The sequence below is a fragment of the Muscardinus avellanarius genome (genome assembly GCF_963383645.1).
Source record: "Muscardinus avellanarius genome assembly, chromosome: 1".
NCBI lineage: Eukaryota > Metazoa > Chordata > Mammalia > Rodentia > Gliridae > Muscardinus > Muscardinus avellanarius.
In genome coordinates, this window is record NC_137786.1 from 30525819 (window position 1) to 30552003 (window position 26185).

The 26185-nt window shown below is 38.2% G+C and overlaps 2 protein-coding genes across 2 annotated transcripts; one reads left to right on the top strand and one right to left on the bottom strand.

Annotated features, from left to right (window-relative positions):
• Positions 1-7242: 7242 nt before the first annotated feature.
• On the bottom strand, positions 7243-14530 carry RAD1 (RAD1 checkpoint DNA exonuclease; the record flags this gene model as incomplete). Its single annotated transcript, XM_080712563.1, has 5 exons — positions 7243-7426; positions 7949-8047; positions 10432-10690; positions 12905-13013; positions 14333-14530. The coding sequence occupies 5 exons, from the start codon at positions 14528-14530 to the stop codon at positions 7243-7245; spliced, it is 849 nt and encodes a 282-aa protein (XP_080568689.1).
• A 600-nt stretch (positions 14531-15130) lies between these two features.
• On the top strand, positions 15131-24982 carry BRIX1 (biogenesis of ribosomes BRX1; the record flags this gene model as incomplete). Its single annotated transcript, XM_080718755.1, has 10 exons — positions 15131-15289; positions 17458-17569; positions 20213-20256; positions 21897-21967; positions 22648-22697; positions 22802-22875; positions 23044-23094; positions 23254-23355; positions 24351-24479; positions 24713-24982. 10 exons carry the CDS (start codon positions 15131-15133, stop codon positions 24980-24982), a joined length of 1062 nt encoding a protein of 353 aa, XP_080574881.1.
• Positions 24983-26185: the final 1203 nt, after the last annotated feature.

A 26185-nucleotide genomic window follows, 5' to 3' on the forward strand; every position in this document is an offset into this window, starting at 1 on the left:
ATATTTCTATGAAAGTTTTTTCCAGCTAATTAAGGGCTATGAAAACCACTTTTTGTAGGTGTGAGGCATGAACAGAAGGTGACTGTGTTTCTGGGTCAGCCTTTCGGACCACACTTCTTCTAAGTCCAGCTCTAGTCCTCCAGCATTGGGAGATGAGAGTATGGAAGGAATATGGTTGGAAGTAGGGAACCAGAGACATCCTCCTTTTCACATTTATAGGACTTCTAGGTTTTAAATCTCTATAGTCATGAGAAGAAATCACCTAAAAATCATGAACTATATAAAAGACCCTAAATTAGATGGGGGTTTTCAGCTGTGATCAGCAGTGATCCAGGTAACAGATATCCATGGTTTGCCATTGGAGTCAAGAGAAGAGCTCCCTGGTCTTGCAGGAGAAAACCCAAGACTCTGTTCCTATTCTAGAGGCTTATTAGAAGAGTCATCACTTAGGAAGTCTGGTAGTGCGAAATAACGTGACCGCTGCCTCAGCCTTAGCACTGCCTTCCAGCTCAGACAGGACAGTGGCAGGTGCAGGAAAAGACAGGGCTAGTCATGGAAGGGCAGAACCAAGAAAGCACACAAGTGGTCCTCTCCTTCCTCTAGGTCTTCTGTTGCCCCTGTACAAGGTAGCCAACAATAAAAGCAACCTTGTTGATGATATAAAAAAGTATGGGGCCAGATATAGTGACACACACTTTTAATCCCAGTACGTGGGAGGCTGAGACAGGAGGATCCCAGGTTCGAGGCCAGCCTCAGCTACTTAGGCCCTTATGTCACTGGGACTTCATTACCTTCCATTTCCCTTTTCTATCATTAATTTCATTCTTTTCAGCCCTGATTTTACAAACAACCTGCAATACCTAAACAGTTTCTTGGCAAATGTTTAATCTACTAGTATTTAAAAATGTTCGTAGTCAAAAAATGTTTGAGTTAACTAAAACTGTGTTGTGAGGAATGTTTGACCCTTCTGAGACATTTCCCTGGATCTATTTAAGTCATAACTTGTTAGAACCAGAACAGATATTTTAAAATTTTTATAAATGTAGATACCGGGGACAACAGAAAATAAGGGATTTGTCCAAGATCAGCCTGGTGGTAATTATGAAATGGACTTCCTGGATCGCAGGTGATAAGTCTTACCCACTGCTGCCTCCACCATGATGGATTTAAAACCTTGTTTTAGAAAAGGACTGCTCATTGAGGTCGCTTGAAAAATAAAAAATCCTTAGTCCCCCAAAGGGTGTGTATCTATGAAAAGAAACTGGCAATCTCTCATTATGCTCCTTCCTTTCTTTTTGTGTGTTTAGGAAAAAATGGAATTTCATTTGAGGGCTCATTATACATTTAAAGAATTTCCCCCTCTTCCTCCTTTCTCAGTTGTCTGAAGCTGATTTACTATTAGGAGTTCACAGACTCAGTGTCTTTGGGATTCAGGTGTCTCATTACCAACAACTGTATCATTCAGTACTTATAGAACTGTAATTCAGTTCTTCATTCGCGATTTTTTTTCCTCTGGTTTGTAAAATCTAACCAGTATAGTGGGGAGTCATGTTTTGCTATGGCAGAAGCACATACGAACCATTTAGCCAGTCTTGTCTGTAGACTGGTGCGCCATCTGTAAGCACCTGCCAGCTAACTCCCAGCATGCTGTAAACTTGGCACCAAGAACCGAGGTCCTAAGGGGCAGCCCTGCTGAAGGCCACAGTATTCCATTGTCGCTCTCCACGGTGCATATTAACTGGCAACTTGGCCAGTCAGAGTTAATTTCAGCTGATTTCTATAGATGGGCCTTCTGTTCTTACTTAGAATATCCTGAATTGACTCAAGCAGCCTCAGAAACATTCTTTCCATTTTCACATACCTAGCTGAAAATGGATTTTCAAAAATGTGACAAAGAGCCAGAAAGAAGTGCCATTCAGTCTCTGCTTTAGTAGCACCAATTTTTTTTAAAATTTTAATATTTTGTAAGACCTTCAAGTCTTAAGATTTCCAAACTTTTAAACTGTATCACTTAAACAACAAAAGGGTAATATAGTAGAATAAAATTTTATGTTACATTTATTCAGCATTCATTTTTAGTATTTCCATTTTTTCTTCAGTCTGTACACTGTTGCTATTTTCTGAGATTTTTATTTCAAGATATAACAGAATTGAAAATAAATGGTGGAGACTTTTAAAAAAAATTCAGTGCATTGTAATGAATACATTATATTGGGGTATAGAACGATAAAAACGCACATGCATACAACTCTTGGAGCTCCCCCCTCCAAGTCCGTCCTCTCTCTCCCTCTCCTAGCACATGTCTGAGATCGGGACTGGCAATTTTGTATATAGCTAGCATTATTTCAATTGTTGCACCTGCTTCCTTAAACCCCCTCTCTCACTACACTGGAGTCTCTGTTCTTCTGATGATACCCTTATTTCCAAACTCCTCTCTAGCTTCCATAAATAAGAGAAAGCATACATCTATTCCTTTCGGGACTGGTTTATCTTGCTTAGTATAATATTCTCAAGTTCCATTCATTTTTTTCTTGTTATAATATGATCTTGTTATTTTTTATGGCTGAGTAAAATTCTGTTGTTTGTATATACATTTGTGATCTGTTCATCTGTTGACACCTAGGCTGGTTCCAGAATATGGCTGTTGTAAATTGTGCTGTTATGAATATGGATATGCAAGTATTGCTGTAATAATTTGATTTCAGTTCCTTTGGAAAGATGCCCCGGAGCGCTATTGCTGGGTCATATCTTCTGAGAAACCTCCAAAGTGGTCTCCATAGTGGCTGTACTAGTTTGCAGTCCTACCAACAGTGTATTAGTTTCTAATTCCCCGTATCCTCGCCAGCATTTATTGTTTGTGTTCTTGATGATTGCCATTCTCACTGGAGTTAGATGACATCTCAATGTGGTTTTGATTTGCATCTCCCTGATTGCTAAAGATGTTGAATATTTTTTCATATATTTGTTGGCCATTTGTTTTATTTTTTTTTTTTGACAAGTGGTGTCTATTCAGTTCAGTAGCCCAATTTTGATTATTTTTTTGGTTGTGTTTTTTTAAGTGTTGTAAGCTCTTCATAGATAGTAGTCCTTTTTCAGAGGAGTAGGCAGTAGTCTTCTCCCATTCTGAAGGCTTTTTATAGACTCTTGATGGTTTCCTTTGTTTCACAGCTTTTCTTTTTTTCTTTTCTTTTCTTTTTTTTTGTGGTACTGGAAATGGAACCCAGGGGGCCTTCTACCTCCGGGCGACACTCCCAGACCTATTTTATATTTTATTTGGAAACAGGGTCTCTTAAGCCAGCTGAGGCTGGCTTCGAACCTGCATGATCCTCCTGTCTCAGCTTCCCAAGCCTGGGGATTACAAGCGTGCACCACCACACCTGGCTTTTTTTTTCTTTTTTTTAATGCCATCCCAATTGTTCTTGTTTTGATTTTCTGAGCTTTTGGGGTCTTATCATAAAGCAAGTTTCTATCAGTATCTATATGTTGGAATGTTGATACTATGCCCTTTTCTAGCAGTTTCAAAGTTTCTGGTCTAATTTCTAGGTCTTTGATCCATGCTAAATTGACTCTTGTGCAGGGTGAAAGGTTGGGGTTTAATTCTATTCTTCTACATATAGATAACCAGTTTTCCCAACATCATTTGTTGAAAATGCTTTCATCCAGTGTATGCTTTTGGTACTTTTATGAAAAAATTCAGCTGGTTATAACCATGGTACTTTAACAGAGATTGGATTGACTATGTAGATTGCTTTTGATAGGTTAGTAATTTGATTATATTCTGTCTGTCCAAGAGCATGGGAGGTCTTCTCATCTTCCAAGTTCTTCAGTTTTTTTAGTGATTTATAGTTTTTATTGTAGAGGTCTTTTACCTCCTTGGTTAAATTTATTATTAAGTATTTTATCTTTTTGAGGTTTGTGTGAATGAAATTATTTTCTGAGTTTCTTTTTTAGCGGATTCAGGATTGGTGTAAAAGAATGCTAATGATCTGGGTGTGGTGGCGCACGCTTGTAATCCCCGCGCTTGGGAGGTGGAGGTTCAAAGCCAGCCTCGCTGGCTTAAGAGACCCTGTTTCCAAATAAAAAAATATATTAAAAAAATGCTAATGAGTTTTAAGTTGATTTTATATCTGGCTACTTTGCTGAAGCTAATGATAATAATAATAATCGGAAGCCGGGTGTGGTGGTGTACATTTGCTGAGACATAAGGATTGTGGTTCGAAGACAACCTCAGCTACTTAGTGAGGCCCTTTGCAACTCAATGAGACCCTGTTTCAAAATAAAGAATTAAAAAATAAGGCTGGGAGTGTAGCTTGAATGGAGAATGTCCCTGGGTTCCATCCCCAGTAACTAACACACACACACACACACACACACACACACACACACACACACCCCAACATCTTGATGTTAGGAAGCTTTAGAAAGCATATACTAGTTTCTCAATTCTGAATAGCTGAAAACACATGCAGCTAAAATGATAGCTTTAAATGTTCAAAAATACCCATCCTTATTAAATCCATTTATCTTTATAGGTTCAACTTAAAAAATATTTACATAAACTTAGAGCTAAATAATCAAAAGTAAACAGTAACTAGTAAGATGTTAAAAGATAAACTGATCATGGACATAGTTGGTCTAAGAAATATTAAATCCTAGGCACTGTTCTAGGTATAGGACACACTAGTGAACAAAACCTCCAAATAACTACCCTGTTTTAAATTTTTCATGGAGGTGGGTGTGGGGAGGGGGTTCTAGTAAAAATTTGAAAGCCCACTAGACAAATTCAAAAAGCACTATAATATTGCTATTTTAAGTATGAAAGAAAATTACAGTCTCTGAAACACTGATTACTTTCATAATTGGTTATGATTTGTTCTATTCTTGGTGTTTAAACAAAAATAATTTAACATTTAGTAAACTCACCCATTTCCTTCTTAAATACATACTATACACGGTTTTGTTTTTGTTGTTGTTGTTTTGTTTTTTGCAGTACTGGGGATGGAACCCAGGGGCATTCTACCTCTGGGCTATCCTCCCAGCCCAAATTTTTATTCTTTATTTTGAAACAGGGTCTCACTGAGTTGCAAAAAGCCTAAGTAGCTGAGACTGTCTGTGAACAGCAATCCTCCTGTCTCAACCTCCCAAATGCTGGGATTACAAGTGTGCACCACCACGCCCAGCTCACTTTACAAAATTTAAACTGCTTGTGCAGCAGCTGGCATCCTGAGATTGCCTGGGAGGCTCATCAGGTCTTGACCCCACGCCACATCCCAGAACTGCTGTGCTTGTAGCAGATCTGCAAGAAGAACAGCTCCTGAGAGACCTCCTACAAGACTCTCCAAGTTCCTCTAATGCTTTGGGGTCTGTTTTAAGGAAGGCCATTCCAAAGGTGCCCTCAGACTTTGGTGAGTATCACTGAATAGTTCTCAGCCATCAATAGTTTGGGGAACTTTTATTGGGGGAAGGAGATGTGGTCATGACAGGCATTAATAGGCAAAGACCAGGGAAGCTAAATGAACCTGCAATGGGTTCAGTCTCTTCCCATGAAGAAATGTCATAACCTAAAGGCCGTGGTGCTAGTCCACGGCAAAGACACATTACACTATTGTTACCTGGAGCGGTAACAAGGAGAAACTTCATTTTAATCATGTGTTTTTTTCTACTAGAGAGGAAGTCATATAATTTTAATATTATATTTTATTAAGTACAAAGAATGTAACTGCATAAAATATTTCAGTGAAAACTACCCAGGAACATACAAAATCACTGGTTTTCTATACTTTAGTTTGGTTAAGAAGCTATTATAGGCAAATGGAAGGTACTATTAAGTATTTACATTGACTAGTTCTGAGAAGAAAATCTGTAACTGAGACTTTGTATATCCTGCTCACAGACTTCTTCAAAATGCGTACATTAAAAATAAACTATGCAAAGAAACATTCACATTGGTTCGGTGACACCTCAACTTCAGAATGTTTGTGAAGAAATCATGTGTAAAAACCACCACCTCAATGCAATTAAAAGCACAACATCCTTCAAAACAGTGTTTCTAGCCGGGTGTGGTGATGCAAACTTGTAATCCCAGGTCTTGGGAGGCTGAGAAAGGAGGATCACACAGGTTCGAAGCCAGCCTCGGCAGCTTAGTGAGGCTCTCAGCAACTTAGTGAAACCCTGTTTCCAAATAAAATATAAAATAGGTCTGGGAGTATAGCCCAGAGGTAGAAAAGCCCCTGGGTTCCACTCCCAGTACCACCAAAAACAAAAACAAACAAACAAAAAAACCAAACCTTGGCACACATCAGAATTTTCTGGGGAAGTTTGTTAAAATAAGAGTTTTTGCCAAGTTGCAGACGATTCTGATGAGTGTGGGCAGAACACCTTGAGCACCACTGACTTAAGATATAATATCCAACTGGGCATGGTAGAACATGCCTATAATCCTGGTACTTGGGAGGTTTAGACAGGAGGATCACTGGTTTGAAGCCAGTCAGCAATTTATGGAGGCCTTCAGTAACTTAGTGAGACTGTTTAAAAAAATAGGGCTGTGGGTGCAGTTCAGAGGTAGCACAATCCTGGGTTTAATCTCCAGTACCACACAAACAAAAAGATTTAATATCCAGAACTTTAACAGTCAATGCCCATATGCCTCTGCTTTTTTAAATAAATAAATAAATAAAAGAACATTCAGATATGGCTTCATCGAACTTTAAACCTTTAGAATCTTGAAATGTTCTACTTAAATAGACTAGAACACATATTCTTTCTGACTCTCATTGATTCCCATGAGTTCAAAAGACAGAACCTGGGGACATTTCAAAAGGCTGGACAATCTATGACTACTGAAACCATTTCTTATAAAATATATAACAACTGTCAGCCTCCAAGAACCTTGCTCCTATTTTCTCCATGCTTCTTCCCTACAGAAAATCCAACAAGAGCCAGGCATGGTGGCGCACGCTTGTAATCCCCGAGCTTGGGAGGCGGAGACAGGAGGATCACGCAGGTTCGGAGCCAGCCGCGCTGGCTTAAGAGACCTTGTTTCCAAATTTAAAAAAAAAGTATAAAAATAGGTCTGGGAGTGTAGCCCGGAGGTAGAAGGATTTCCAGGAAACCCAGTACTACCAAAAAAAAAAAAAAAAAAGAAAAGAAAAAAATCCAACAAGAAATCATGAAGAACACTCTACTCAGAACGAGAACACAGCCTATCATAAACACACGTATAAACATCACAGTGATCTCATACTAAGACTCAGGTTCCGGAACATCTTCATCAGGGCAGCAGTAATATTCCACAAAACATATTTGTCCATCTTCATTTCTAATCATATATTGTAAGGAGAGGAATCCTCGGTTATCTGTCCGAATAGATACCTTACAAGATAAAACCAATGCCTTTGTAGAGGGTTTCAGTAAAGAAATCTTGTATCTGTAGAAGAGTAAATAAAAAACTGTTATTTGGACACAGTGCAGTGCTTACAACTTTAAATGAAGAACAAAAATTAGCCAGGAAATACTAAGTAACAAATATAAGAATAAAATCAAATACTCCTATTTGCTATTATTTTCTCTTGATCTTTTTTATTCACCCACAATTACAACTCCAGACTACCAAGTAAATGCAGCATCCTATTTTTAAAATACTATGCGTTTTAACAGATCGAAGTTTTTTGTGTTAATAAAATTTAGAGCCAGGCGTGGTGGTGCATGCTTGTAACTCCATGCTTGGGAGGCTGAGACAGGAAGATCACAGATTTACAGCCAACCTCTCCTACTTAGGCCTTCTACAAAGTAGTGAGACACTGTTTCAAAATAATATAAAATAGGGCTGGGGTGGGGGTGTACTTTGGAGGCAGAATGCCCCTGGGTTCCAGGTTCCATCCCCAGGACCAAAAAAAAAAAGTAATTTTTTATTTAACCTCATGTTCATCACCAATGGTTAAAAACTGACCTGTTGACCTGGGTCTGATTACAGTGAAAGGCTTCCATCAAATCAGAATCTTTGGGATAGTCAAGGTGAGAGCTTCCTGCATTTCCAAAAGTAGATAACCTATAATAGAAAATGAGCAACTCATTTATTTATTGGTTTAATAATAATATTAGGATCCAAATAAAGAAAATACTTCTTTAAGAAGCTCATTCTGGTAGGCGAAACAGACATATACCAACACACACTTAAAAGCACTGTAATAAAAGTTCCCACAGGATGCTGTGGGAATACAGGGCAACTAACAACAAATCAGTCTGTACATCCTGTTCCTTCATCCTCAAATCTAGAAATATATGACAGAGGAGAGAATTGAGGAATGATGGAAGACCTTGATCTAAGTCTACTGCAGGCCTTGGCTTCTGTTCCAGAGCTTTATTGGCCATATCAAGCAATTATGGCCTTTCTGTACCTTACACTAGTTGCAAGCGGTTTTATGGGTTTCCTCGCTTGGTGATTAACAGTTGTGTGTAGACGACTTTAAATGTTCCTATGTTGCTTTAATCTGCAAGAACTTAAGCATTTCCTATGAGATAAGCCTGCTGGTAAATGCAATCTGAGCACGGTGATCAGACCTGGGTGTGGGTTCTCTCGTCAGGCTCCATCTTCCAGGCGCCTGTTTCCCCATCGGCCATCTTTTCCCTCTTTTTCTAATAACTTTTTTTTTAATCTATGTTTGGGATCATGCCCAGTCATGATGATGGTTTTCAATTCTAAATTTCCAATTTGGACTGATATCATGAGGGCCATACTCATATATCCAACTTTACTCCCTAGTGTCAAAGGCACCTCAAATTTAACATGTGCAGAAGGAGAAGAAAAAAAAAAGCTACCACTTTCCCATCACCAAATTGTTTTCCATTCTGAGGAAAGGTACAGTTATCCACCTAGTTGCCTGTGCTGAGAGAGCTTTTTCTAAAAGGGGTGCATCTAGAGTCAGGTGTGATGGCCCACGCCTGTAATCCCAGTACTTGGTAGGCTAAGACAGGAGAATCGCAGGTTGGAGGACAGCCTCAGTAAGTAGTGAAACGCTTATCAACCTAAGGAGACCCTGTCTCCAAATAATACATAAAATCAGTCTGGGGGTGTAGCTCAATGGTAGAGATCTGATCCTCTGAACCTCTAGGTTCAATCCCCAGTACAATACATAAATAAATAAATAGGTATGCATCTTCTGATAACTGCTCCAATTTTTACCATGAGAAGGGCCTGCAATTCTTCTAAAGTAGATATTAAAAGAACATCTTATATTTCTTATTCTGTATGTATTCAGTTTCTTTAATTTTGTGTTTTGTTATGCTGGGGATTGAATTCTATTTGAAATATATTATTTTTTTTGGAAACAGGGTGTAAGTTGCTGAGAGTCACTCTAAGTTGCTGGGGCTGACTGGGAACCTACAGTCCCCATCTCAGCCTCCCAAGGACTGAAATTACAGGTGTCTGCCACCATGCCCAGCTTCTTTACTCTTTAATATTTTAAAATATTTAAAAAGAGAAGAGTTTTTATTTTGGATAAAAATATTTGGATCCTCCAAATTGTTAAATTCTCTAAATTGATTCTAATCTGGAAAAATTTGCCATTTTATAATTTGTTGAGATAAAATATCAAGAACAAAGCCAAGTATGATGGCTTATGCCTGTAATTCCAATACCTGGGAGGCTGAGTCAGAAGGATCACAGGTTCAAGGCTAACTTCAGCAACTTAGCAAGACCCCATTTCAAAAGGCTGGGGGTATGGCTTAGAGGTAGAATGCCTCTGGGCTCAATTCTCAGTACCAGACACACACACAAAAAAGACCAGCTTAATTGTTTTGACATTGCATTCCTGCTTTAAATTATCCTCCCCTAGAAAGCTTACCTTGACCACTCCTCTCTAAATACTCATCTACTGTTTCCCCAAGTATCTGTGAGTATTATCTTGGTATTGAATGTTTTGCAATTTTGTTTTGTCTACTGTTTCACATATTTTGCCTTCACCTTTATTTTAAGCTGTGCCTCCCACAGTCTTAAGATGGATAAGCACACAGCAGATGATCAAGAGATGCCAAATAAACCATGTATCAAAAATATTTACTTGCCTTTGCCTCCTGTTTAAAAAGAGAAAAAGGTATCATTAACGCAAACACCTCTTTAAACATGTAAACCCAATTCTGCTCCTACATAACCTCAACTAGAGTAGAAAGTAGCACAACAATGAAAGGCCACTAATTTATGGATTAGGAGACTGGGTTTCTCATCCACAAACCAACACTACTTGACTACAAACCCTAAACAATGAATTATTCTTCTTAGTTCCTTGATCTCTAAAATTATGAGGTAAGAATAAATGCTCTAAAGTTCTGAAAATTCTGAGAACTCAGATAATAACAATTCTGCAACGTGAGCAAATGAGTAAGTGGGGAGATGGAGCATGGGCCACGTAACTACAACTGAATGCTCTCAAGTACCTGAAATATGGCTTGTCAGGAGACATGGTGATCTGCAGGATCTCACTCGTCATGTCCAATTCAGAAAATGCTTCACGGAGCCCCTCTGACTGCAAAATAATTTTATTAATAACATTGGTGCTACAGAAATCAAAATCCAGCGTCTCCTCAGGCTCCTGAGTATTGATTTTGCAGACTGTCACCACTCCTCCTTCTTCCAGAAATAGCATCAAAGGGTGACCATAACCTTGGTAACACATTCGAAGTGCAGTTAAAGTCCCTGCAAGTGGAAAGAAATCATGAAATCATATTGGGCTTCAAATGACACCCCAAACTCCTCAAGAATATTGTCACAGTCTATCATACATGTGTCACTTATAAGAAGGAAATACAATGCCAAAAAAATAACTAAGAAAATCAGTAACCAGAACAAAGTGTAATTCTGAATTCATTGGCTTACCAAAAACTCTACCAGAAAGTTTATTGATTATATATATATATATATACATATATATATATATCTCACGCACACATATAATATGTACATATACCTATCATATATATACATATTTGTGTATATTTACACACCTATTCCTATTTATATGTGTGTATACATGTGTGTGTACACACATGGTGTTTATGATCAATAGCTACTAATAAACCATGTATATCTACTACTTTTTGTATTCTGAATATATAGTGTATGTATGCCATATATGTAGATATATGTCTTTGTTTATACATATGTATTTATATGGCATGTGGTATGTGTGTATGCCATGTGTGTGTGTATGTGTGTTTAGGAACAGAATTGTTGCAGAATAGGCTATGCTATTTCTTGAAGGTTCAATTTATGCAGCAGTGAATTGCTTTGACACTGTAATATAAATGGGAGAAGGGAGGGTGGCCAATAGAGATGTGAATTTTAACTCTTCAAACCATAAGAAGGCAAGAGGAATAGGAGAAGACATTCTAGCTCCTTCTTACTGGACCGTGAACTGTAGTGAGGAACAGGGAAGCAGATTCTTTTTTGTAAAACTAACTGGGAAGCACTGCATTAGAAAATGATGAATTAATAATACTGGAACCATCAGTGCAAAACTAAAATTAATTTTCTAGAAAATTCTTAGCTAATGTCAGGTTGCTTTCCTATTAAATAAAATCATTCTTTTGAGGATTTCTCATAGTTTTTTTTTTTTTCCCCATAGGGAGTAAATTTGCCATTTCTAAAAATAATTTCCTAGTCAGGCGTGGTGGTGCACGCTTGTAATCCCAGCATTCGGGAGGCTGAGACTGAAGGATAACTGTTCACAGACAACCTCAGCTACTTAGTGAGACCCCATTTCAAATAAAAAAGAATAAAAAATGGGGCAGGGGGTGTAGCTCAGAGGTCAGATGCCCCTAATTTCCATCCCCAGACCTATGGGGGTGGGATCTAATTAAAAGGTATATATGGAAAATATTTTAGGAAATAGGCACACTCTATAAACATTTTTTTAAATATATATTTTATTTGGAAACAGGGTCTCTTAAGCCAAAGAGGCTGGCTTTGAACCTGAGCGATCCTCCCATCTCTGCCTCTCAAGCACGTGTATTACAAACTTGGGCCACCACTCCTGGCTATAAACAGAAATTTTTAAAAAGTAAGTTTTACATGTGGCAAACTGGGAGTCAGTAGAAATGTTTCTATTTTTCTCTGCCACATTGTAATTCTTAAGTTAGAGGAAAGATACAATCAAAACATATTTCATAATGTTAAAGATATTTATGACATGTTCAGTGTCAGGAGACTGAAATCAGTTCAAATTTAAAATCCCCAAAGATGAATGTAAATATTTTCACATATATGAAAAAATGATAAACATATTCAACTATTATAAAATCATAATCCATGATTTTGACCACTGGAAAATAAACTGGCAATTAATTTTCTAAATTAGTGTCTTTTTTTTTTTTTTCTTCTTAATTTCTTCTGGTACTAGGGATTGAAGAAATGGTCATTTTACCTCTGAGCTACACCCCCAGCCCTATTTATTTATTTATTTATTTATTTATTTATTTATTTATTTTATTGTGGTACTAGGGATGGAACTCAGGGGCATTCAACCTCTGAGCTACACCCCTAGCCCTATTTTTTTATTATTTATTTTTTGAAACAGTCTCTCACTGAGTTGCAAAGGGCCTCACTAAGTAGCTAAGGCTGTCCGTGAACCAGGATCCTCCTATCTAAGCCTCCCAAGTGGTAGGATTACAAACATGCACCCCCACAACTGGCTCCCTATTTTTTTGTTGTTGTTTTATTTTCAAACAGAGCCTAAGTTGGTGAGGCTGGCCACAAACCTGCAATCCTCTTGTCTCAGCTGCCCAAGTACTGGGATTACAGGCATGTACCACCATCCTCAGCTTAAAGAAGTACTTCTAAAAGATTTCTTAATTTTCTGATCATTTTGCATAATACTTTTATGTCTTTATAATAACAAACAAAATGGTTCACCTGGCATAGGACTTGATCCAAAAATAGATAAACAGTCCAACAGGACAGTTAAATTAATGCGAAAAGTAACAGACTCTTCCTGAACCATAAACTCTTGAAATACTTCAGCCTATGAAAAAAGTAAACATGAAAATGGAGTTAAGAATAAAAACTCACATGTAGATTTTAGATTTCACTCTATATGTTTTAAAATATCAATAATGTGCTAACTCCACGAGAATTTTTAATAAGCAAAACATCTTAGTTTTTTCTCAATTATTACCCATTTGAACAATACTCAACAGTTTAATAGTTAAAAGGTGTAATGGTGATTTATTTATTTGGTACTGTGAATTGAACCCAGGGGCACTCTACCTCCGAGCTACACTGCCATCCCTTTTAATTTTTTTTTTTTTTTCGATTTTGAAACACAGTCGTGATAAATTGCTGAGTAGCTTACTAAAGTTGCTGAGGCTAGTCTCCAATTGAGATCTCCTATCTCAGCCTCCCAAGTACTGGGCTTACAGGTGTCCTGTTCCTGACTGTTAACAGGGATTTAAACCCATGCCAAACCTTGTAAATGGCCCTTCATTTCCATTCCTGGATTGAAACCTGTCTCCATGTGATGCTCCTGTGTCCCCGTATTGTGCCCACCAGTACTTCAAAGGTCTCTTGGAAAATAGATAATCTGATAATGTATGTATGATATTAGTTTTTAAGTTTTTGAGGACAAGAATCTTGTCTTATGTATTCCTCCATCTCTGAGGCCATACTGGGTGCTTAGGTGTTCAAAAACATGCTGAGTTGAATCTGAACCATATGTTACTTTATAAGGACAATTCTATGATAACCAATAGGAGAAAACACTTTTAATAGGTGGTAATAATATAGTAGTAAAGAATAAACATTCTGGGTTCTCATCCCAACACATCCACTTAGTAGCTGACAGAAAATTACCTGAATTGTGCCTTAATTTCCACCTTTGCAAAAGGGAATAATAACAATCTGCTTTATAATAATACTGTAAGGATTAACAGCTAAGACACTCGGAAAAGTATCTGTCCTAGTTTAGCTTAATGTTAGTCATGCCGGGCGTGGTGGCTCAAGCTTGTAATCCCAGCACTTGGGAGGCTGGGATAAGAGGATCGCACAGGTTCGAAGCCAGCCTCAGCTACTTAGTGAGACCCTGTTTCCAAATAAAAGAGGTCTGGGAGTGTAGCCCGGGGGTAGAAAGGCCCCTGGGTTCCATCCCAGTACCGCAAAATGAATGAAGGAATGAATTAATGTTGGTCAGTTACTGTTATCTGCGAAAGACAAGATGTGAGAAGAATTTATCAGGAGAGGGAAAAAAAAATCTCTCAAATAATGACATTTTGTTCGCTAATAAATTTTGTCTAGTAAGATCTTATGAATTCATTAAACTGGGCTTTAAGTCACGTTTTCGCATACCTGAATAAACGCATTTGCTTGCACACATTTTGAATTTTCCACCGTAACTTTGATTCCATTTTTGGTAGCGAAACAGGTGGCATGTTCTCGGAAATGAATAGCTTTCAAGAGCGTGGAGAGATTCCTGACGTTGTCGAGGCTGGCCACGAGGCTGTACTGGTCGTCCTCGTCTTGCATCTGCTGGGTCAGCAGGGGCATGGTGCCCGCACCCCGGCCCGCCGAGCGCACCGGGGACCGGACGCCGAGAGGGGCTGGAGTCGACCGCCCCGCCTCGCCACCCACCCTAACTATGGGGGGAATGGAACTTCAGAGCGACGGATGCCTCGTCTTCGGTTATGGGGAGAGTGATGCACAAAAAGTTGCAAACGACGAAGATACACAAATGAAACAACAGTTCCAGCTGGGGCCGCGTCAAACGGGGCACCATCTCCTTGGAGCCGGCTCAGAGCCGCCCTCCGACGGCGCCGGCGGCCCGAGCCCCAGCCGCCCGTTCCCCAGCCCGCCCGCCCGCGGAATGGCGGCCTCGCACTGGAGAAGGGAGCCCAGGGCGCGGAAACCCAACCTCGGCGCTCGGAGGAGCGGTTCCCGCCACTCTTTTCAGAACCCCGAGCGCCTGGGGCACCGTTACCACAGAGCTGGCGGAGGCCTAGAGAGGCGAGGGCGCCGTCCGAACAGACCGGAAGAAGGGACCATAGAGCTGAAGGAGGACCGCCGAGTCCAGCCTGTTCTACCATAGAGACCGGAAGGAGGAGGGGGCCGGGCCGGAAGTTCCGCCCAGAGCGGCGGCGTCGAGGCAAGATGGCGGCAACCAAGAGGAAGCGGCGTGGGGTTTCGGCCGTTCCGGCGAAGAAGCCAAAAAGAAAAGAAAAAGATGCCAGGCCGCCAGCTAAGCCGCCCGTCGTGGCAGAAGAGGTGGAAGAAGAAGACAGGGACCGCATACCAGGGCCCGTTTGCAAGGTAGAAAGGCTGCCCCGGGGCACACCTGCGGCGGCCCCAGGTGTCTTTTTTTTGGGGGGGGGGCTGCCTACCCTGCTACAGCCCTCAACTTCAGAATACCTGAGGTGTTGGGGTAGCAGGATCTTAGCAGTCCTCCAGGGTTAACTGGGCACCGTTTTCCCATCACATCCTCGTGCACGTGGCCACCTTGCTGGAGGCCTAGTCTGTAGAGCCCTTACCCAGCTCACAGGGAAGCCATCTAGGGGGCACTCCGCTCTGGTGTTCTTTCTTCCAGTTATTTCGGGGTTTTTGCAGGGGAGGAAAGGTGCTTTTCTTTAGTTAGTTCTTATTATTGAATATAGCTCTTTCAGTGATTGGTAGCCACATATCCGTCCATAGTAGAGGAAGCACTATACCAGGCTTCCTCTGGTTTTGATATTGCAAAGGTGCCTAGAAAGTGACCTATTGAAATGTTGGCATTTAGAAGAAATTTAAGGATTCATGAAAATGCATGGGCTTTATTCATAAGGAGGTGAGCACAAGTTGTTGGAAATTCGCTTTCACAACTGAAAAGCCCTTAACGCAAGGTGGAATATTGTGAAGACAAGGACTGCCCTAGGTTTATTTTTGTGTTCTCCACACCTAAAACATAGTACTCTAGCACTGTGAGCTTTGAGAAATTAACCTTAGAGTGTAAATTATAGCCCTCCTGTTAAATGGCGGCACATGCTCTTTTCTCATCTGCTCATTTAAAGAATAAAAATACTTTTTGTGAAAAACAAGCTAGACATATAGCAGATTTCCAGTAAAAGTTTGTGCTCTTTTCCCTTGTGGAGCTGAAAAGAAATATGGGAGCTGTAACCTTAAGTTATACTAATATATACTATGAAACAGGTGAGAGAGTTTACTTTTATCTTAGGGTAATAAGGAGTCATGAGGAATCTAGGTGTCCAGTTTAATCATAAAGGGTAGAATTTTGATGTCCAAAAAATGAGAGGGAACAATCCAAGGGGGAAGAAGGCTAGTGAAAGGAATTGAAGTGGAGAAAATCTAAAAGTAGGGTCAGATTGATTTAAGTATATGGTTGATATTGGGCAATAGTGATATAAAAAGTGAGATCGGGTTTTTAAAATTCAACATTAAAGCTATATCATTTTAAACTTTGGAAATCCCTAGGAGGTAAGACTGATCTCAACAGTGCTTTTAAAAGATGAAAGTGCTACTCATCTGCCCTCTCTTGAGGATCTAGTGTCTGAGCTGGCCCTTAAGGAGGTTTGCAGCTGATACAAGGTTACAAGAACATAAGTAAGGACAGTGTGAATAAAAAGAGTTAAGAATTGTTGCCAAGAGAAACTAGTAGCATTTAGTAGTGCTTATGACATAAGAGAATAAGGGCAAATAAGAGAATAAAGTCAAAGCTTGGGAGACTGAAATGATGGTGACAACATGAAGAAAAGAAACAGGAAATTTACCACGTATAAAGCGTAGGGTAGTTTTTTAGTATTACAGAGTCGAGTTGAGGCATTAGTCAAATATTTGGAATATTAGGGTTAGAGTTGACAGTGAAAGCTGTGGTAATGGAGAAAACAAAAAAGGCCTAAGTAAGAATCTTTAAGGAGAAGGAATTGAAAAGGATGAAGATGAAAGACAGAAAATGAAGGAAACCAAAGAAGGCACTTCTGGGTGGCAGATATGCTCTTTTAACGTTACTGAGATTGAGTTTGACTTACTACCTGGGAGCTCGCTTGCTCTCGCTTTCCTTGAAATAGAGTCTTACTGTGTTGCCCAGGCATTAGGCATTAAACTCTTGGGCTCAAATGATCCTTCTCTTTGAGCCTCAGTAGCTGAGGCTACAGGCATTTATCAGCTTGCCTGATTCTGGAAACTTTTAAAACTGTCTTTAAAAAAAAAAAGCAGATTCAGTATGAGTTGTTTTGTTTTTTGTTCTACTGGGGATGGGACCCAGGGGCTTTCTACCTCTGGGCTATACTCCCAAACCTATTTTATATTTTATTTGGAAACAGGGTCTCACTAAGTTGCTGAGAGCCTAACTAAGTAGGTAAGGCTGGCTCTGAATCTGTGTGATCCTCCTGTCTCAGCCTCCCAAAGTACTGGGATTACAAGCATGCACCACCACGCCCAGCTCAGTATGAGATTTTTAAATATTTTAATGTTTTACTTTTCTTTAGGGCAAGTGGAAAAATAAGGAACGGATCCTCATCTTTTCTTCTAGAGGAATAAACTTCAGAACAAGACATTTGATGCAGGACTTGAGAATGTTGATGCCTCATTCTAAAGCAGGTACTTTTATATATCATGTACTTTAGAAAGTTATTTTTATAAAGTTGCCAATTTTTATATTCATTTGTTCAATCAAATTAGGTAAAGAAACACCATACTGTAAGAGTTTATTAAGTACACTTATTAAGTTAATATTTTATAAGAAGTCTTTTACAGAAATCATTGGACATTTTCTTTATTTTCCTAAGCAGACATCTAGTATTGTTGAAAAACTTCCTAAAAATCCAAACTTGCTTTAAAGCTTTCAGAGGTCATCTGAATTGAAATAGCTTTCCCATCTAACTGTGGATTGCCGAGTAGTCTCGAGGGGTGTGTGTATGTGTGTGTTGTTTTTTAATGTGGTCCTAGGGACTGAACTAAGGGACATTCTACCTCCGACCTACACCCTTTGCCCTATTTTAAAGTATTTTTTATTTTAAAACAGGGGCTAGCTGGGTTGATGAGAATCTACTTGTTGAGGCTCTCTTCAAACCTGTGATCCTTCTGTCTGAACCTCTGAAGTACTGGGATTACAGCCCTGTACCACTGTTTCTGGGTCCTTTCTGAGCTTTTAAAAAGATTTTATTAAAAAATTAGCTGGGCATGGTGGCGCACGCTTGTAATTCCTGCGCTTGGGAGGCGGAGACAGGAGGATTGGCCTGGTTTGAAGCCAGCCTTACTGGCTTAAGAGACCCTGTTCCCAAATTAAAAAATATAAAAAATAGGTCTGGGAGTGTAGCCCAGAGGTAGAAGGGTTTCCAGAAACCCCAGTACCACCAAGAAAAAAAAAAAAAAAAAATTAATGGAGCTAAGTTGGGCACGGTGTGCACACTTGTAATCTGGGTCCTTGGAGGCTGATACAGGAGGATCCGGGTTTGTGGCCAGCCTCAACTATTTAGTGAGGGTCTTCTCAACTTAGACCTTGTTTCAAAGAATAAAAAATCGGGGTGTAGCTAGGAGATAGAATTACCCTGGGTTCAATCCCCAGTACCGCACATTCATAAAAAAATTAATGGAGCTGAGCAAGGTGGCACACACCTGTCATCTTACTACTTGGGAGGCTGAGAGGAGGATCACGGTTCAAGGCCAGCCTCAGCAGCTTAACAAGGTCCTCACCAACTTAGACCCTGTTTAAAGTAAAAATTAAAATAGGTTGGGCACCTCTAAAACACCTTTAAACTGAGCTCAACATATTTCTGAATGGCATGTTATTTTTTAACAATGGGCTATTTACTTACTTGCACTATTAGAGCTCTAACCCAGGAGTGTTCTTCCTCTACCTCTGAGCTCCATCCTCAACCCTTTTTAAATTTTATATTGGACAGAGTCTCCTGTCTCAGCCTCTTACAACTGGTATTACAAGTGTGCCCCACCGCACTCCACACAAAGGGGTTTCTTAAAGGCTAGCAAAGAATGCCAGTGTTGAGATTAGGCCTTTGTCAGTACCATTATGGGCCTGTTTTGTGCCTATATTGGGGGTGCTTTTGTTTTTAATTCTAAGTAATAACTTGGTTCTTTATACAAGTACTTCTCAAACTGGGGCTAGCTATAATATCATTAGATCTTTGAAACTAACAAGAGTTTTTTTGTTTGTGGGTTTTTTTGTTTGTTTTGTTTTGGTAGTACTGGGAATGGAAAACAGGCTTTCAACCTCTAGGCTATACTCCCAGACCTATTTTATATTTTATTTGGAAACAGGTTTTCATTAAGTTTCTGAGAGCCTCACTAAGTAGCTGAGGCTGGCTTAGAACCTGTGCGATCCTCCTGTCTCAGCCTCCCAAGCGCGGGGATTACAAGCATGCACCGCCATGCCCACTCCATGATATTTTAAATTATGTGTTTTCTATAATAGTTTGAAACCAAGTTTTAAAATTTGTTTTCTGTGACTAGTATGATTCAGATTAAAAGATTTTTTTTGATTTTTAAAATCTTGGGTCCTTAAGTGAATGTTTTCTTAAACTGTGTTCTTTGAACATAAACTTTAGCTTGTAAGAATGTTTCCATTTTTTGAAAGGGGGACATAGAATGCAGCCTTCTGTTTCCATAGATTCCATATCTGCGGATTTGACCAATTACAGATTGAAATTATCAGGATAAAGCTGTACTTAAATATGTACAGGCTTTTGTCATTGTTTTATGATTATAGTATGACAACTATTTATGTAGTGTTTACATTGTATTAGGATTATTTAAAACATAAAAGAGGATGTACATAAGATTTGAGGATCTGTAGATTTGGGTATCCTTGGGAGTCCTATAACCAATCCGCAGGTACAGAGGGACCTAGAGTCTGAAAAATACTGCTTAAACAATAATTTTCATTTTTTTATACTTTACAAGAAACCAATCGGGATTTGGATATTTTGGGGCATTTTTTTTCTTTTTTCTTGGTGGTACTGGGGTACCTGGAAACCCTTCTACCTCTACGGGCTACACTCCCAGATGTATTTATTTGGAAACAGGTCTCTTCGAACTCCTGTCTTGGCCTCCCAAGTGTGGGGACTACAAGCATGCGCCACCACACCCGGCTGGGCAAATCATTTTGAAAATTATAAAAATCTCCTCTAAACTCAACAGTATAAAAACAGTTGAAGTTATTATTAACTAAGTATGTGATTCGATTGATGTTACTTTGGACTCTTATTTACTTCTTTCTTTTTATAGATACTAAAATGGATCGTAAAGACAAATTATTTGTGATTAATGAGGTAATTTTAGAAATTATAGTAAAATATTTTAGAAACAGTAAATAATAACTATTATTCACTTGAATAATAAGTCAGTTATTTGGTGACTTAAATTGTTTTGTGGGAAGTATGTAGATACTTTATTAACTATCCAATAACCTGTTATGTGAATATTTAAAGTTTTATAGTTCTATCTCACAATGTAGTGTTCCAACTTACATTATTTATTTCTAAATTGTCTTGTCTCCACAAGTATATTGAAATTTCCTGAAGACAAAGATAATCTCATTTTCTTCCATAATGTCTAGTGTTATGCAAAGTTCACAGTATGTATTCATAAAAATTAACAACCAAAATGCATATAATAAGGCATAAAAGGCCATTAAATGCTTATAGGAAATCCACATTGGATGCATGTGAAATGTGTTCTTGGGTATTACCAACTAGTAGTAGGTCATATTTTCAAAATATTGTTAAAGATACCACATCTGTATTTTAAATTAGGAATTTCAAAGCAATTGTTTTAAGATAAATCTCTCACTATTGAAAGCTTCTTTTGTCCAATTAGCACAGACTTTTGAACCTCTGCTATAATGTGGCATTATTCTGTGTGCTATGGAACTCGTGTTTACCAGAACAATGCCCCATTGTCCTGGAGTTTTCATTCTAATGAGGGAGATGGGCAATGAATAAGAGTTATAATTTCAAGGAAAGATGGGCGGGATGGAGCAGCGTGTGACTTGGACAAGTGAGTGGGACTGGGAAGGCCTTTCTGAAGGGATGGTGTTCAATTTAATACATATTTTATTAGAGACTTCAGGAGAAATAGTAGTTGGAAGAGTATTATTCTAGGTAGAGAAAAACGTTAAGTATAAAGGCCCACAAGTGGCACAAATTTCACATTGTTCTGTTTATTCTAAAACCAGTAAGAACCAAAAGCATTATACCTACTATTTTTTTATGAATACTATATTAGATAGTTTGAATTTGTGAATATTTTTACCATAACAAGAGTTTACTCTTGCGATGTTTTGTATATTTTTAAGGGTGACTTTGTAAACCTTTTAGGACTTTGCCATAGGTGAAACATTCAACTTGAAGTAGGTTTTTGTATAGATACGTTTTTCACAAATCCCTTAGAGATTTTGCAGAACTAGATCACCAGAAATGTTAAATAAATGTAACTGAAGAAAACTTTAATTTTGTAAAAAGAAAGTAAAAAAGTTCGAAAAGTTGGAAATCAAAGTAACCACTATAAAAGCATATCTTTGGTTCTGTAAGGACTGTATTTTTGTCAGATTGGTGAGTTTGGTTGTGTTATAACTTCTTTCTAGGGTGTTTATTTTCAGTCTTTGTAGTTTGTACATGAGACTGATCAGAGGCGGTGCCACTAATCAGAAGTGAGACCAACTGGTTTATAGTACTTGGCCAAAAAAAGAGAAGGATGGGTAACTTCCACCAAAAAGTTGCTCAAGCACCTGGTTGACCTTGAATAGCATACCTGAGAGGAACTAAATGTTTCTGCAATTAAATTTGCTTGGGTGTAGACCGTTGTGGCTTACTAACTTGCTTAAATGTATTTTGAGAAATATATGTATTCATTGCGTTGATTGCATTCTTATTTGTATTGTCTTCATTTTTCTGCAATTTACTTCATTTAGGTCTGTGAGATGAAAAACTGCAATAAATGCATCTATTTTGAAGCTAAGAAAAAACAAGATCTCTATATGTGGTAAGAGAAAGTATTAAAATTTGGATTAAAGCCAGACCTAATGGTGCACATTTGTAATCCCAGTTCTTGGGAGGCTGAGATAAGAGGATCCCAGGTTCTTGGCCAGCCTCAGCTACTTAGGCCTTCTACAATGTAATGAGACATTGTTTCAAAATAAAGAAAAATTTTAAGCTTGGGGTGGGGGGTGTAGCTCAGGTACAATGCCCCTGGGTTCAGTCCCTAATACTGCAAAAAAAAAAAAAAAAGAATCGAACTTGTTTGATTGGATTTATTTTTTTCTACCTTTTTTGTAATAGACTGATTTTAGAGTTTTATTGTAAAAGGGGATAGAATGGAGCAGACGCATTTGATTTCACAAATTTTGAAGCCACTAAGATATAAATTATAGTCAGGTGTGGTGGAGCATGCTTGTAGTCCTAGTACTTTTGAGGCTGAAACAGGAGGATCTTAGGTTCTCCGCCAACCTCAGCTACTTAGTGAGGCCCTCCGCAACTTAGACCCTGTTTCAAAATAAAGAATAAAAAATGGGGCTAGGTGTGTAGCTCAGAGGTAGAATGCCCTTGGGTTCGATCTCCCATTCAGCAAAAAAAAGAATATTTTGCATATATTATGTCTTTTTTATTTCACATAAGGGGCAAACATTTACTATGTTTAATTAGCTGAAAAAACTTTTATTTTAGGCTTTCAAATTCACCTCATGGTCCATCTGCAAAATTCCTTGTTCAAAATAGTAAGTTGGATCATTTTTCAATATTTTCATGAAAAAAATAAAAATCTTTTGGAATAATTGTGCCAAAGTTATGACTACTTTTGTTTTTGTTTTAATTCTTCTAGTTCATACCCTAGCTGAACTAAAGATGACTGGAAACTGTTTGAAAGGTTCTCGGCCCCTTTTGTCTTTTGATCCGGTAAGTTTCTTATTTGTTGTATGAGGTCAAATTTTCTTACTCTGAATAGCAATTTTTCAATAGCTTTGGTTGTAAATGTAATTTCTTTATTTAAAATAAAATTAAAAGTAACAATTTAAAACGAAGATCCTACTGTGGTCAAATAATACGTGCATTTTATTTTTATAGACTTTTGATGAATTGCCACATTATGCATTATTAAAAGAACTCTTAATTCAGGTAAATATCTTTTCTAGAAAGTCTTAAGTAATACAGTATTTTAAAATGACATAAATGATTATCTTCCTTTGGACTTTAACTTAGCTATCAAAAACATACATGATAATGCCTTATAATGAGGAACTAACATGTGTTTTTTTTTTTTTTTTTGGTTACTAGATTTTTAGTACACCGAGGTATCATCCCAAAAGCCAACCATTTGTGGACCATGTGTTTACTTTCACCATTCTGGACAATAGAATATGGTTTCGGAACTTTCAGGTTAGCTTTACTTTAATGTTGGTCATGCTTTTAGACATGGAAAATACAAATCAGGTATGGTGGCACACACCTTAAATCCAAGAACTTGGGAGGACAAAACAGGAGAATTGCACATTTGAGGTGAGCCTCAGCAACTTCGAGGAGACCCTGTTTCAAACTACAAAGAGCCAGGAGTGTAGGTCAGAAGTAGAAAGCCCCTGGATTTCATCCCATACATATACACATGCATATCCATGTATGCACACACATATATATATATATAAGTAATATATATAATAACACCAATTTATATATATATGTAATTCCTTTCTTAGATGGTTTTATTTTCCCTTTAGAAGTTTGCTGCAAATAACTGCTATCTCATAGGATAGTTGACATGGAACATATGTTCCTACTAATCCACTGTATATATCATCTTATAAAAAGGAAAAAGTTAAAAACTGATGGAAAAGTTGGGTTTCAAATTTATGCTATGTACTATAAAGGATACACTAAAATGTTTCTCTCTAAAAGGTTGTGATCCTGGGGAGGGACTTGAGGGAGTTGGTTAAGACTTAGGAAAACAGAACTCCTGGAAAAGGCATTCAATTAGAAATATTAGATGAGTCATACTCTGACTCATTCAGGAAAAGAGCTGATTCTAGAAATCCTGAAGCAGGAGTTTGGCAGGAAAACTAGAAAAATGGAGAAGTGGATAACAACAGCAAGAACAAAACTTCAGATAGCATAGTGCATAGACCAAATTTGACGTAAGACAAACCTAATTCATATTACTCAATTTTAAAAGATCATACTGAACAAAAACATTTTTTCTATGACAACTTCCTGTGAATAGCAGTGGGTTTCAGAAAGTATTGGTGATTTAGCTCTTGTCAAAATTTCCCCACTTACATCTTTAATCTTATCAGTTTTTTTTAGTATATCTGTAACAAAGTTATAGTCAGATTAGGAATAGTATATCCAAACCTAAACAAATATTTCCTCTTTTATTAAAGATTATAGAAGAAGATGCTGCTCTTGTAGAAATAGGTCCTCGTTTTGTCTTAAATCTCATAAAGATATTTCAAGGAAGTTTTGGAGGACCAACTTTGTATGAAAATCCTCACTACCAGTCACCAAACATGGTAAGCTGCTTTTGTTGTTTAGTGGTTTTCCATGTACCAGAGCTTTGGGGCCAACTTATTTTCTTGAAGTAATTACTGTTCTGTCACCTGTGCATCAGAATTTGTTTTTTGCTTTATAAATATCTACAAATTACTACCTTATTTAATGACTTTGGGTGAAGGGACGTCGGGTTCATAAGTGAATATCTTTGCTTTATATTAATCCAAGAGTATGTAACCTTTATTGTTCTTAGCATCGGCGTATCATAAGATCCATCACAGCTGCAAAATATAGAGAGAAACAGCAAGTGAAAGATGTGCAGAAACTGAAAAGGAAAGAACCGAAGACTCTTCTTGCACACGATCCCACTGAAGATGTTTTTGTTACGCCAGCTGAAGAGAAACCAATTGAAATACAGTGGGTAAAACCAGAGCCAAAAGTCGATTTGAAGGCAAGAAAGAAAAAGATTTACAAAAGGCAAAGAAAAATGAAACAGAAGCTGAACACTAGGAGTGCAAAATGAATCAATGAATAACTGTGTTTTCCAGTTACTGTATATTTATTTTGTATTCAGTGTGTAAATACTTTTATTTTTCAGGACTACCTTATTCTAATTAGTGTGCCATTTAAGAGAAACAATTAAAATTGTTTATCTTTTCCTAAATAAAATATAACCAGAACCTCCCTGTTAATTTTTCTTGTTTGGTATTACTGAAAACTTATCACACTTAAGGCTTTGGGACTGCTGTATTGGATTAGAATTTTTGGATTAGCAAATCTGAAATTCAGATAGATTTATGGGGTTCTTGTTAATAAAGGCATTCATTATGTACTTTAAGAGCTAGTTTGTGGATGGTAAAGTAGGGATAGTTTGGTTAAAGGAAAGCACCTTACTGAGTTTTGACTTACAGAGTCACCAGTAAAGGAGACCTTGAAAAAGTCAACCTGTGATCTTTTTGTCCTCTGAAAAGAAAGTTTGTTAAAATGTTTAGGTTTTTGAGAATCAAATGTGTTAATGCCCATTTCGAAAACATCTTGTAAATTATTTAGAAGGATTGGGTATAGATTGCTTATTTTAAAAACTAATAGTAAAAAACAAAAGGCAGAGTACTAGAACATTTGAATTACTCACCTCATGGAAGAACTGCTTAGGAAAGGTGGGAGCACTCAGCTTAAGGTCCTAGAACTGTATGAGTACAGGAAAAAGATTATTCCTATGACCATGGGTCATAGGTGCTTCTGGGAGGGACAGATAAATACTGTGTATATGTGAGGACACGCAGCCATGCTTGTGCTGCTCTGTCATTCACTTAACTTCATGTTGACCATTTCCCATGTGGTGGTTTTTTTTTTTTTTTTTTTTTTTTTGGTGGTACTGGGGTTCCTGGAAGCCCTTCTACCTCGGGGCTACACTCCCAGACCTATTTTTACATTTTCATTTTGGAAACAGGGTCTCCTAAGCCAGCTTGGCTGGCTTTGAACCTGCGCGATCCTCCAGTCTCTGCCTCCCAAGCGTGGGGATTACAAGCCTGCGCCACCACGCCTGGCTCCCATGTGTTTCTACAAGAAGATACATACTAACTGCACAACGTTCTACTTTGTGTCATAGCTGTATCTGATCAGTGTGGTCATTCTAACTATTGTGGAATAGTTCCCGGCTTTGTATTTTTGCTGATAAAGGTGCTTGCCAGTAAATATTTTACCTCTTTTTGCATAACCCTTGTGT